Genomic DNA, 13,914 nt, shown 5'->3' with positions numbered 1-13,914 from the left:
GCTTGCGCAGAAGTGTAGCTCTAGTTTGAGCTGCCCTGAGGGGTGAACCTCTGCCTTCCCCAGCACGCAACCCCGACCCTTATGCATGTCTATCCAGAAATAAATCCCATCCAATTCAGTGGGGCTTGCTCCCAGGTAGCTGAGTTGCAGGATTTTCAGCTGCAGCTAGATCTTTTTTTTTTTTTTAATGCTTTTCAAGTTTATACATTTCACTAATTTTAACATTTCAAAACTTGACTTCCTCCCCCCCTCTTTCTGCGGTTCCTTATATTTATTTTTAATATCTTCTGCATATCCAAATCAACTCAATTTACTCATTTATTCATCTACTTTAAATATATACTCTTACAAAACTGCAGGTGATTATAATAATCCTGCCAATGTTCTTATCTGTTTACAATTTATCTGTAAATATTCAATAAACCGTTTCCATTATTTTATAAAAAGTTTGTTATCTTGATTTCTTATTCTTTCTGCACATTCCATAAGTTTTTGTATCCAGTTTTTCCTTTGCTGGGACTACTGCTTCTTTCCATTTTGGGGCGAGTAAAATTCTTGCCGCTGTAGTAGCTAGATCTGAAAACCCATCTATATCCGTTACAAGCTCGTGCCGATCCCTGGCTAGGCTCCAACCCTCTACGCAGAGGCATAAAGGACCCGCCGGTAAGGGAAAACTACACTTCCCGGCATGCAAGGAGCCCGCTCTGCCCTTCCTTTCTCCGGCGGCTAGCGTCATTTCCGGTCTTCGTTGAATCCGCTCGAACGCGCAACTGCTGCTCCGGGCACGAGGCGGCTGGGAAGATTCGAGTAGCGGCCTGGAAGCCCGACCGCTCCGTCAACATGGTGAGCCACGAATCTAATAATCCCACCCTCCGTCCCTCTTCGCTGAGGGGGAGCCGGAGCCCGTCGTGGCCGAGCGGGGGTGGGGGGTGGGGAGGGAATCGAAGGTTCCAGAATTACCGGAAAGGGGGAGGGGAGGGGAGCCGGTGACGCCCTGGCGGCAACGGCCGGGGATGGAGAGGCCCCTGGGCCCCGCTCTCTCCTTGGGCGGCGCCGTCCACCACCGTTAGGATGCTGGGGCCTTCATTCCTTCAGCCCGTCCCCGTCCCCGTCCCCTCGCCAAGCGCCTTTGCTTGGCCCGAGGAGGAAGGGTTGCCTCCCTCTCCCTTCAGTGCGCAGGCGGCGCTCAAAGGCAGCCAGTGCCGGAGACAAAAGGAAGGCGCAGCTCTGGGGGGAAACTCCGGAGAGGCCTCTTGGCTGTAGTTACATGCAGTCACTTCATAGGGTTGGAAGGGACCCCGGGGGGTCATCTAGCCCAACCCCCTGCAATGCAGGAATCTCAACTAGAGGTCATACACGGCAGAAGTGGCCAGCCAACCTTTTATGATTCAAAATCTGCCAAAGAAGGAGTGTCCCATGGCCTCCCGAGTTCATTGGGGATCTGTGTGAAGACTCCTTTCAGGGGAGCCTGGCTTCTGCCGTGGCTAAGGAGTCGCATATTATACACACACACACACACACTACCCTTTTTCTTAAATTTCGATGTAGTGTAGTGATTTGCACCACGGTTCACATTGCGTTCTGCAGCAGGGGTGGGGGAACTGGATCTGGTGGGTGGACCAGATCCTTGTTTCCTTTCCCTGCAGGCCCAAGTTTGACAGGTGGGCGAGGCTACCCGTATTTGCCCTTGTTGTTTGAAACCAAGCAGCACAGGCAGAGGGGCACGTAAAGTTCTGAGCGTCGTCTGATCATTGAGCCTGTCGACGCCATGTGTGTGGCGTTCTGCAAGAACTAGCAGCCGCACTTTGCAAGACCTGATGATCAGAGCTTGGGAAGCTTTGCGGACAGTGTGTCTTTAGCTGCCCCACACTTGACAATAGCAGGTACGAGACAGGCTAGTGCGGCTTGACCAAAATTGCTGCGTGGACGTTATTTGGCCTGTCGTCCAGATTTTCCTCATCGCTGTTCTGCAGCTGTAAGCTCTTGTTTGGTTGTTCGATTTGTGTGTACATTTTACACCTGAGGAGGGAGAAGCATGCTCAGCTCATTCCCCAACCGTCACCATCTTTGTTGCCCTCCACGAATTGGAGGATGAAGTGCTTCTACTCATGGAGGCTCCATATGTAATCTAGAACCCTGCTTTTGTAAGATTTTTTGTTATTACTATTGTTATTTATTAAATTTGTATGCCGCCCTTCACCTGACAACCACAGGGCAGTTGACAACATTAAAAAAACAAAACAAAATGAGAACACAAAATACATAATAAAACAAAAACAAACCAATTGCTTCTCTCCCACAAACACATTTAAAAGGCCATAGAATGTTAAATCAGCCCAAGACCTGGTCACAGAGTAACATTTTTTCTGGGCACCTAAAGATGTGTGATGAAAGCGCCAGGTGGACTCCTTGTGAAGAACATTTCACAAATGGGAAGTCACTGCAGAAAAGACCTGATCTCATGCTGCCACCCTCCAGACCTCTCGGGGAGGCACTCAAAGAAGCACCTCAGATGATGATTGCAAGGTCTGGGTCTGGGTTGGTTCATACTTTAAATCACACTGCAAGCCTCCACCCTAACCCCCAAATAGAAAATGCTGTCCACTTCAGAGTCATGAAGGGCAATGACAGTGGTGATCTGGGAGGAAGAACTTAGTGCTCTTGTACCTGTTAGTGTGTAGGATTTATAAGTGAACATCATGCCTGAAAGGGAGCAGTAGTCACAATGTGAGCAATTCAGAAATTATATAACACTCATAGTAAGTGAATGGCAAGGTGTAAAATAGTTATTTAAAAATTAAGTCTTTCCTATATGCTAATTGGCATTTTGTTTCCTATTATTTCAGGCATCTTTATCCCTAGCACCTGTGAATATCTTCAAGGCTGGTGCTGATGAAGAGAGAGCAGAGACAGCCCGTTTGGCAAGTCTAATATTCATTGACACTTGATATCTAGAACTGTAGTTACACCTGTATATGTTTCGCTATAAAAGAAAGCTTGAGCTTATTCTGCTTGGAGTCATATTTATAATTTACCCTTTTTTATTCCAGTCATCTTTCGTTGGGGCTATTGCCATTGGAGATCTAGTTAAAAGCACTTTGGGACCTAAGGGCATGGTAAGTTATTTGTAATTTCTGAAATACATTGTTTTTGTCACTGTTACCACTTTTGAGTCAAATATTTAAGATCTTCAAATATGGACCTTCAGGACAAGATTCTCCTCAGTACTGGAAGAGAAGGCACAGTGACAGTAACCAATGATGGGGCAACTATCTTAAAAGCTATTGGAGTGGACAACCCTGCAGCCAAGGTTTTGGTTGGTATGTTTGAATAAATACATTATGGGGATATTTTATTTTGCTAAATTAAAAGATTGTAGATTGTCTGCTTCCTGTGAAAACTACAATGTGTTCCCAGTCTGACATTATTCACCACATCATGCTGGTTCTTGAACCAAAGCAGTCAAACGTAGACGTAAAGAAAAAGCTGGATGGTGCTGCTTAAGTGTTGCATAATGCTGTATTTGCTTCTTATGACATAGTGCCCTATCCTGGGCACATACAGCCTTGCCTATAGTATGACAGTGCAGTTAGAGAGATCCTGCTTTTATCTCTGATTTCTGTATAGCCATATAGAATGCTAACATGATATTTCAATATTAAAGCTTATGTGGTAACGTTCTCCTCACAGATATGTCCAAGGTTCAAGATGATGAAGTTGGAGATGGAACTACTTCAGTAACTGTTCTGGCAGCTGAATTGCTAAGGGTAATAAATAGTTCCATTTTTTAAAACACTGAAAAGGTATGCTGAAATGCTAAGTTGAAGTTTTTTCGCTGCAACAAACTAATATAGCTAACTTTATAGAATATGTACAAGGTATACTGATTTTAAAAAATAGGGAGTTTTTATTTGTTGAAGATTCCAGGTAATCTTATTTCAGCCTTTACATCATTGAGACAACTGAAAAAAGGAACAAGAAAGTGGCATGTATTTGCCGGAGAGCACACTTGAAGTTATTGTTTGTACTTGCAACTGCATCAAGATAAACTAAATGCTTTTATTTTTCTAGGAGGCAGAATTATTGATTGCCAGAAAAATCCACCCTCAGATCATTATTGCAGGTTGGAGAGAAGCAACAAAAGCAGCAAGAGAAGCCTTGGTGAAATCTGCTGTGGATCATGGGTTAGTTCTAGTCACAGACAACAGGCATTTGTCTCTCAGATTGTTATGGTCCAATATCATGTAACTAATGACAGGTGTGTGCAGCCAAACAAAAAAGGAAAGTAGCATTAAGAGCTGAATGGTGCTTGCACTTAAAGAAGTGTTTCCTGCTATTTGAAACATGCAGCTTTGTTGAAATATTCTACCAATAAGCAAAATAGTCTTGAAATTTATCCTGGACATACTACTACTACTACTACTACTACTACTACTACTACTAATAATTTATTTATACCCCGCCCATCCGGCTGGGTTTCCCCAGCCACTCTGGGTGGCTCACAACAGATTAAAAACATTCTAAATTCTGCAGTATATTATTTTAGATATTGCTGTATTTATTTATGAAAAACATGTTTTAAAGACAGTGGTGTCTGATGCAAATGGCTTCTTCCCTCCTAAGTTTTCTACTTTCCCAACTACTCTAAATATTTTACAGTGGCTATTATGGGAAGAATAGCCTCCCTATTCTAGATGCTTTTTTCCTGGTGAACAAGACTTCTTCACATCTGGATAGGACAGTGTTCTAGGACATTCTCCTATATTTTGAATAAAAATGTCTTGTATTACAAATAATTGACCTGTGTTGCAAAATTTTTATTTATACTGGAGTTCAAAAATGTGCTAAATACAGAGGGAAAGGAAGGACTGGGTGTATGGCACATTAATGAGGCAAAACCCTATTGTACTGCTGATTTTTCATGGATTTTAAATGCTGAGGAGGTTCTGCATTTGAAAAAATAAAATCCACGATTCATGGATTAATTTAGTGTCTTTAATATACAAATGAAACATTGAACATCTTTTTGTGAAAATACAGTTTTACATTCTTCTAAAAAACAAATAGTGCAGCACATGCTATTAGGCATCTGCCAGGGCTTACAGTATTTTTGGTAGCAGCTTGTTAGGTTGGTGTAGGTGGGTGGTGGTGGCTCGAAAGTGGAGAGTCAGAAGCCTTGCAATTATATACAGAACTTTGCTGTGTGTTTCTTTGGATCAAGGCCATATATTTTAGTGATGATCCAAGATGTGCTTTTAAGTTTCCTTTTTTCTGCTTTTCAGGGGAAATGAAGATTCATTTCACAAAGACTTAATGAATATTGCAGAAACCACACTCTCTTCAAAATTGCTTACTCATCATAAAGATCACTTTGCAAAACTTGCAGTAGATGCTGTCCTTAGGCTGAAGGGATCTGGTAATCTGGAAGCTATTCATATCATCAAGAAACTAGGAGGAAGTCTAATAGACTCCTACTTGGATGAAGGTATAATTTTGCTTTACTGGTAACAATTCAGTAAATTATGTCAGAGCAAGGAACCTTGTCATTGCTTACTATGAAGATAAAATAGCAGGCTTGCCACTAAGCCAGTTTAAAAAAACATTGTTTACTGTCATGTAAGCCATAACACCAGACAGTGTTCACAAACAAAATTGTGCCTGCTTTATTCCTACAGGCTTGCACTGGGAGAAAACTAGCTCACAATTTGTGTCTTAATGTTATGTCCAAACCAGGAATCATAGTTTGTTTCACTCTAAATAAACTGACCTGTAACCAAATTTTCTTGTTTGCTTACTGCTCATGGTTTGTAGGAGCGAAACAAACACAATCCCTGGTTAAGATACAGCGCTGAAGATGGAAGGAGCAAGATGTTAATCCATGGGTTATGGCTTACTGTGATAAATAAGTGCAGACAGTATTTGTATATTTCAATTAGCCTTGGTAAAATTTTGAAGGCAAGTTCCAATGTATTATTTTGCATGCAGAGAAGGGCCTCTGAAAGCTATTCCCATAGATGTGAAACGTAAGTGGAATCATGTTTACATTGCTTCCTGAATGGTTTTAAATCACAGGATTACCTGTGTAAACTGAATGTTTGCCTATTCTGACAGAAAACTTTTCATATTTATGCACTTGGGTCACTTCATAATGTATTGTATGAATTAAGCATCTGAAGTAGCCTCAAATTATCTACATTTAAGAAGCTAAGTGTCTTCTGATTCTATTACTGTTTCATTTTGGTCTGCCTTATGGGTTCCTTGATGCTTCATATGATTTGGGGGGAATACTGCATTGTTTTATTCAGCTAAGTTTTTGAATCTATTCTTATGATTGTTTGAGTGAAAAGAGCCCCGGGCAACCTGTTCCGTTTCATAAAATATGCCTGATTAACCTTGCTGCTGTAACAAAAGTCTGATTCTTCTTCATTTTAGGTTTTCTGTTGGATAAAAAAATTGGAGTCAACCAGCCAAAAAGGATTGAAAATGCTAAAATTCTTATCGCAAATACTGGCATGGATACTGATAAAATTAAGGTACGTAATTTTTTGGTGCAAATCCTAGTGTAGTCAAAGCAGTTGAGTTATTGCTGAATATTGACATATTATTTCTTAGATATTTGGCTCCCGTGTAAGAGTGGATTCCACGGCAAAGGTAGCAGAAATTGAACAAGCAGAAAAAGAGAAAATGAAGGAGAAGGTTGAACGTATTCTGAAGCATGGAATAAACTGCTTTATCAACAGGTATGTATTATGCTGAGGGATGTTTGGAACATGCTGGTTGACCTGCTGACAAGCCTGTAACTACATAGTGGCACAGTTTACACATCAACTTAAACCACAGCTTAAAACAAATTGTAGTTTAGTGTGAGCAAACAGCATGCTGGTGCAAGGTGCTCAGAAATTCCCACATCACTCCTTCCTCACACCTGCTGCTGCTGCTGCTGCCATGGATGAAAGCTAGAGCCTGGCTTGTTGAACCGAAGAACAAAACCTTGGTTACTAGTCGTTAACAGTTAAAGTCATGCACAATGTATAAAAATCATTGTACTGTTGAGCGCTATGGAAGTTTTTGTTGAGATAAATTAATATATGTTTTCTGCCACGTTATTATGAGCACCTTTTCTTATTACAGGCAATTGATCTATAACTACCCAGAACAGATGTTTGCTGCTGCTGGTGTTATGGCTATTGAACATGCAGATTTTGCTGGAGTTGAACGTCTAGCTCTTGTTACAGGTACAGAATTATTTTTAACCTGCCTTTTGTTACACAAGGGATCCCAGAATGTGGTACAGTAAGAAGAAAACTGCATAATAAAAGTAAATCAGCAGCACCAGATAAAACATGCCACTAATAACCAGGAATCACATAGTAAATACCAGAAGGCAAAGTACCATCCATTGAACAAAGGATCTGAACTCCTACACTTCATTTTTTTTACAATATGCTGTAAATCTGATTTCTTTTTTAGCTATTTGGGAAAGTTACACAGAACCCAGCTTCTTTGCTGCTTGTGGGCCAAATATGAGAGCTGGAATTGTTTTCCAATACATTTTTTTATCCCCCCCCCCCCCGCACAATCATAGTGAGGATGTCTCCATAATTTAAGGTGAAAAGTGGCATATCAGCATAGTAGTTTCTTTAAAACAACACACAGAGAGAGAGGGAGGGAGAGAGAGAGAGAGAGAAAAGACTGATGAACATTTGCTCATACTTCTTTTCATAAAAGCTTCTTTTCAAAGTTCAGGTTTGTATGTCTACTAAGTAAACAGTTATGAAAACTATTTTACACTTGGGGGGAAAGGCTAACACGAAGTTGCATTCATTCTCAGGTGGTGAAATTGCTTCAACTTTTGACCATCCAGAATTGGTAAAGCTAGGAAGCTGCAAGCTGATTGAAGAAGTCATGATTGGTGAAGATAAACTTCTTCATTTCTCTGGAGTTGCCATGGGTAGGTTTTGCTGCTTAGTGTTGGACAGAACAATCATGTGCACCAGCTACCGTCCACTGCTGTGTCTGTGGAGCAGCTGCCACCTTGCATTCAGGCTTTACCCCAGAAAGGGAGGAGAAGATAACCACAATCTGAAAATTTTAAAAACAAGAGGCACATCCCTGGAAACTATCGGGGTTGGTGGTTAGCAGCAATGCTCATATGTTACCCACACATGGAAAGCAGTGACCCTAGCACCTCTACCACCTAGAGACAGAATAACACCTTTTGCAAGTATGCAAAGGGAAATGCCTGAATATGTACAAGAGCAGCTACAGAGCAACCGTCTCCAGTAGCTCAGTTCATCTAGTGGGGGGAGAGGGGGTTATTGGTTTGTTTGTTTTTCTTGTTTTTATGCTTTTATATTGTGTTTTTCTGTTGTGAACTGCCCTGAGATCTGCAGATGAAGGGTGGTATACATGTTTTAACAATGATTAATAATAACAACAACAACAACAACAACAACAACAACAACCACCACCACCACCACCAGTCACCACTATGTGGCTTTAGGACTTGGCTTGATAGACAGCAGGGCAGCAGGTTCAATGTCCTTTTATATATCGCTATGTAGGAGATAGGATTTTGTTGGAAATATTTTTATTGCTTTCCCTTACCTTTTTATACCTTTTAGGTGAAGCATGCACCATAGTTCTGCGTGGTGCAACACAACAGATCATAGATGAAGCGGAAAGATCTCTGCATGATGCACTGTGTGTTCTTGCCCAGACTGTAAAAGATACTAGAACAGTGTATGGTGGAGGTAAATATACAGTGTTCTTATTTCAACTCCAGCAATTGAAAGATTAACTTTATTACTTGCTCAGGTTGGTTACAAGGTGTCTGTTTGTTTCCTAACTCTTAGGCTGCTCAGAGATGTTAATGGCTAATGCTGTTTGGGAGCTTGCAAAGAGAACACCAGGCAAGGAATCTGTAGCAATGGAGTCTTTCGCTAAGGCCTTGAGTACGGTAAGCTAGTGTTTGGTTCTCTTTACTACCAGTATAACGAAGCACAGTGCTCTTGAAAGCTAGTAATTCTGAGGAGGTGGCTGAGCACACCCAACCTACATTTACTGGTTGTTGGTTATTGCAAAGTCTTTCGAGATGGTAGTTTTCAGGTTTGTGGCTGATGCAACCAAACTGTGCCCTCGTTAACCAAGGAACAATAACATTACCTGTCTTCCTCTAGGCCCTTTCCCATGTTTCCTTTGGCTTGGCTGACTTTACATAGCGTTCTTTCTAAGTGCTTCTAAAACATGGGTTGGCTTTCTCTCTCCAAACCAATTGTAGCAGGATTCCCTTGAACCAGGAATGGAGGACTGTGGCCCTCCAGATGTTGTTGGACTCCACCTTCCATCAGCCCCGGCCAGTGTGGCCAGTGGTCAGGGATAATGGTTTCCTAGCCCTGACCTAAGCAGAGATCTGGGATTCTCTTGTAAACTTGTTTCTCTTCAATGAATGGGAGGGATTGCCAAAGATTGTCAGTACTGTATTGACAATTTCAGATTCTGCATCAAGGATACACATATTTTGAGTAAGGGTAGTGCAATAGTACAATAGTAACTAATAGCGCTTACATGTGTGCTGTGCATTACTGTTATTTATTTTTGTAATTGCCATGTGGTTTGCAGGTTTGATCTTTGCCAAATGATCTAACAAGCCTGCTTTATTTTGTTAGCTCCCAACTATCATCGCTGATAACGCTGGCTATGACAGTGCAGATTTGGTTTCCCAGCTTCGAGCTGCTCATTTTGAAGGGAAAACTACGTATGGACTTGGTGAGGATTTTTATATATAGTTTGTCTGTTTTATTTTTTAAAAATATACCTTTTGTGTTACTAAGACTAATAAAAACTAGCAGTGGGAATAGAAGCTGCTATGGGGTGTTTTACATTCAACAGCAGCAGTGAAAATTAAAATCAAGCGTGAGACTGAATTTCACTAAATGCAAATTCCACTTGAAAATGTGTAGACCTTTAATTAATATCAGTATCATTTTAATAGTGCCAAGATAGAAAATGCAAAACAACTATGGAAATGGGATGCTTGCCTTATTAACACTGAGAAACTTTTTTTAAAAAAAATCTTGAAGACATGAAGGAGGCTACCATTGGAGACATGGCAACTCTGGGAGTGGTGGAAAGCTTTCAAGTGAAACGGCAAGTTTTGCTGAGTGCTGCTGAAGCTGCAGAGGTGATTCTCCGTGTCGATGATATTATTAAAGCAGCTCCAAGGTAAAACCCAAAGCTTCTCCGGTTCTTGCGAGACAATGCCGTAATCAATCTTTATCAGAAAAACAATTGATTTGAACTATTTCCTTATAATAGGTATGCTTCTACGTTTATGAAATTTTGTTAGGGTTGTACATTTGATGCTACCGGCTAATATAAGATATATTCCATCAAGGTACGATCAGTGTCCTATCTGGTCTAGGAGGATCTGTTCCAGGTTTTGAGCCTGAGGATGTAGCCAAGGGAGTTGAAGCAGCGGGACTGAAAATGTACCCTCTCAACACTTGCCTTTTTGGGCTGATTCAAAATAATCAGAAGGGCTTGGCCAGAGGGATCCAACGTGTGGAGAGCTCGTACATGAAGATCTGTGGGGAGGCCCTCTTGATGGAGCTGCAATTAATTGACTGATACACAGCGCAGGAGGGAGGACTTTCTTGGTGTTGGTTGTCTGACTGTCGAATTCCCTCCCCCTCAGATATAGCTGGTGCCAACTCTCTTGTAGGCATCTGTGGTAGTGGGCCGAATAGTGGTCTTATCCTCTTGACTTGTAGTTATCTCTGCCTGCTACTGTTACTAATTGAAATATCATTGTAACCTACTCTGGGATTACCTGGGCAATTAAGAGTGGACTGAGAAGACTATTGCTGATGAACTAAATAACAAACATGTACGAACACTTAGGTTCTTACATTCTAGGCTTGGAACTTGGAAACTATTATTTCCTCCCAACATTTGCTTGTACTGAATTCTGATTCTTCTTTCAGGAAAAGAGTACCAGATCGTTATCCATGTTGAGTATTCCGTGGTCAGTAAAAACACGTGGACCAGAAGTTTGCAAAATACGTTGTGCGCTTCAGACCGATTTGAAGAATAAAGGGGTGGAATATGGAGCTTTGGCATGTGATCATTCTTTTGTTGGATTAACTTATATTGTTTCAAAAAGACCAATTCATTCTTATTGTATAACATCTATACTCCCCCACCATCCTCTTTGTAGTACCCCATAATAAAAGTTTCAAATCTGTTTTGACTTTCCATTTACCTTGGTATAGTACCAGAATGTGTGCTTTTTATTGGAAAGACCTTCGAATGCATACTTGAGAGCACAATTCAGATAATATGCAGGTGGCTGATCATGAAAGCAAAGTTTACTGCTAGTATTTAAAAATGTCATCCCGTGAGATCCCTTTGCATGAAGATAATACAGGCCACTAAACTTTTAGCTAGTTGTGTGTTTATCACATCTCAGCAAGGAGGAAGTAATCTGAACTCTCACTTTTTGCTGGAATTGGAGGTTCAAGTACATGACTTTCTCAAGACAAAAAATGTTAATTTCTAGTTGGAATGTTAAAAAAAATCTGGAAGAAGTAACTGCATTAGCTGATTGCAGCAAATGATAGAGTGCTGTGGTACTGTAACTATGAACACATGTCTTGTGGCATTAGCTTTTGTAGGCTGTAGCCTACTTTCAGAGTTCTGAAATAGCTTGGAAAGTTGGAGGAGAAATAGTTCACAATGAAATAATAAAAAGCTTTACTTAGGATCACAGCCAACATATTTAATGCATTTTAATTCAAAAGGTAAAACAACTAACTGCATAAATCCTCTAACTTGTTAGGCACGTATAATGGGCTACGGTGGTGGTTCCTAATTGGTGGTCCGTCGTACTATTCACATAGCTAAAAGTACCACAGAGATACCAACATTTTCAAAAGTAGGAAGGTCATTGGCTTGACTTGAAAAATGGGGTCCGCAGTACTTCATTAATTGGGAAGCACTGGGCTAAATAGCTAAATGGAAACAAACTATTCTAATGGCATATCTATAAATCTTGCTTTTCTATCAGTCATGGCTTCCCCAAAGACTGAAGGTGCTGAACACTAATATGCTCCACGTAGTTGGATTTGTGACTGGTGAACCCCAACTTTAAAGTTCTCATTTACACACACAAAACCAGGATACATTTGCAGGATAAAATATCTCCCAAGTGCCTTCAAAATTTCTTTAATACCACAGGGCTAGTGATGCAGCATTGGATTTAATTTTACAGAATGCAAGGCACCTGCATTTTTATCTTTAAATTGATTCCTTTCCCCCTTCTCAAATTAAAGATTCGTTTATAATGTGTACTAGGTTTTGTTCCATCTGAATTCCGTAGAAGAGCTGCAGGTATCAGGGGGGGCACATTAGCTGGCTGTCACAGTTCAGAGTTTATCTTGCTAATTCTAGGTATTTACTCACCAAGCTGGGCTTGCACACAATACCATAGAAATCGAGTGAAATCAACACATGCAGCTTTACACTGGATTATGCAGCCTGTGAAAACAGTCCAAATATTCTCATCTTTATCTGGAGATGAACACCCTGGCTGAGAAGGCTTCTGCAGCAAACTTGCAAGCTCTGCACTCTAGTAGAAATTTTTGTCACTCTGCTAGACTGAGATGGCCTGGAGGAGGGAGAATGGAGTCGATGTCCTCAGATCCTTTGTCCCTCTCCATACCAGATCGTTTCCTAGGTTCAGGGCTTTCCTCAGACCACCTCCCAACCCTGTGCACCCCCTTAGCTACCTTGGGTGCATTTCTGCAGGGGTTGTGGTCATAGATCACCAGCTTCAAGCTGCTCAGGTGTACGAGACTGGGGAAGTAAGTGATGGCATTGCGGTCGACGTCAATAATCTCCAGGAATGGCATGTGAAGCAACACGGGGGGGAAATCCGGCAGCAGGTTGCTTGAGAGCCAGATGCTGCGCAGGTCCTTCAGGTACCAAAGCTCTGCAGGCAGGGAGTGCAGTGCATTGCAGCCGGCGTGCAGCGTCCTGAGTTGCTTCAACTCACACACCACGTTGGGCAGGTGATACAAACAGTTGGACTCAATCCAGAGCGTCTTGAGGTTCTGCAGCTGGCGCAGCTCCACGGGCAGGTCTCCGAGTTTGTTGTTGCCCAGGTAAAGGATACACAGCTGCTTCAAGGTGCACACCACTGGAGGAAGCGTTTGGAAATTGTTGAAATCCAGTGCCAAGATCTGTAGGTTCTGCAGCTGTTCTAGCTCAGAGGGCAGATAATTCAGATTGTTGTCACTCAGGTACAATTTGACCAGTTCCCTGAAAGAACAAACGTGCAGTGGGAACCGCCTCACCTGCCTGCTGCTCAGATCCAACATTTTATCAATTGGCATCTCTTCAAGGTCTCCCAGGATGTATTTCTGGCAGGCATCTGATGGGAAGAAAGCAATGACTGTTCGCAAAACGTTGCCCATCCTAACAACTTCGGAAAGTTACATTGGTTCCCAGTGAATCAGGCTTAGGGAGTAGGGAAGCTGCCTGGCTTCTATTTTGTGTGCTGTTCCCTCCTCCTTGCTGTAACATATATATGGTCCACATAGCAACAATCATGAATCTCAAGAGCCCTGAAATGTTCCTGATAACTGAATGAGTGTCTGCTGATGAGAAATACAGGCATTGCCTTGGAATAGCTCTCGTGCGCAAAAGCAGCAGAAAACACCGAGGTGAAGTTCTGAGATTGCACAGTGGTTAATCAGACATATTTTCCAAAATAGTCCCAATGTTCCCATTAGCATGCTCTACTCTAAAGGCTCTGCTCTAATGGTGCTTGATGCTAGTAACATGAGAGAGAGACATGTTCAGTACTCGTTTATGTAAATGTCATCTACTGTAAGTGTTTATTCATTGCAAGTA

At 41.7% G+C, this 13,914-nt stretch overlaps 2 protein-coding genes across 2 annotated transcripts; one reads left to right on the top strand and one right to left on the bottom strand.

Moving 5' to 3' along the window:
• The first annotated feature begins 697 nt into the window (after positions 1 to 697).
• Positions 698 to 11,262, top strand: CCT2 (chaperonin containing TCP1 subunit 2). The gene is made up of 16 exons (XM_033163070.1): positions 698 to 843; positions 2,847 to 2,921; positions 3,051 to 3,116; positions 3,209 to 3,320; positions 3,691 to 3,767; positions 4,072 to 4,184; positions 5,283 to 5,485; positions 6,433 to 6,533; positions 6,613 to 6,740; positions 7,132 to 7,235; positions 7,832 to 7,951; positions 8,625 to 8,753; positions 8,856 to 8,959; positions 9,669 to 9,768; positions 10,083 to 10,224; positions 10,986 to 11,262. Exons 1-16 carry the CDS (start codon positions 841 to 843, stop codon positions 11,014 to 11,016), a joined length of 1,608 nt encoding a protein of 535 aa, XP_033018961.1. The 5' UTR covers positions 698 to 840; the 3' UTR covers positions 11,017 to 11,262.
• Positions 11,263 to 12,224: 962 nt separating this feature from the next.
• Positions 12,225 to 13,499, bottom strand: LRRC10 (leucine rich repeat containing 10). The gene has a single exon (XM_033163072.1). The coding sequence runs from the start codon at positions 13,473 to 13,475 to the stop codon at positions 12,645 to 12,647; it is 831 nt and encodes a 276-aa protein (XP_033018963.1). The 5' UTR covers positions 13,476 to 13,499; the 3' UTR covers positions 12,225 to 12,644.
• Between the last annotated feature and the right edge of the window lie 415 nt (positions 13,500 to 13,914).

The sequence above is a fragment of the Lacerta agilis genome, chromosome 10 (assembly GCF_009819535.1).
Source record: "Lacerta agilis isolate rLacAgi1 chromosome 10, rLacAgi1.pri, whole genome shotgun sequence".
Classification (NCBI taxonomy): Eukaryota; Metazoa; Chordata; class Lepidosauria; order Squamata; family Lacertidae; genus Lacerta; species Lacerta agilis.
Note: the sequence above shows the minus strand (reverse complement) of the source record. Positions and strands in the feature narration are given on the sequence as shown.

Coding starts and splice junctions, on each gene's coding strand:
- CCT2 (XM_033163070.1), top strand. Junction 3,117..3,208: donor CTTTGGGACCTAAGGGCATG/GTAAGTTATTTG, acceptor ATGGACCTTCAG/GACAAGATTCTCCTCAGTAC. Junction 6,534..6,612: donor TGGATACTGATAAAATTAAG/GTACGTAATTTT, acceptor ATTATTTCTTAG/ATATTTGGCTCCCGTGTAAG.
- LRRC10 (XM_033163072.1), bottom strand. CDS start 13,475: ATGGGCAACGTTTTGCGAACAGTCATTGCTTTCTTCCCATCAGATGCC.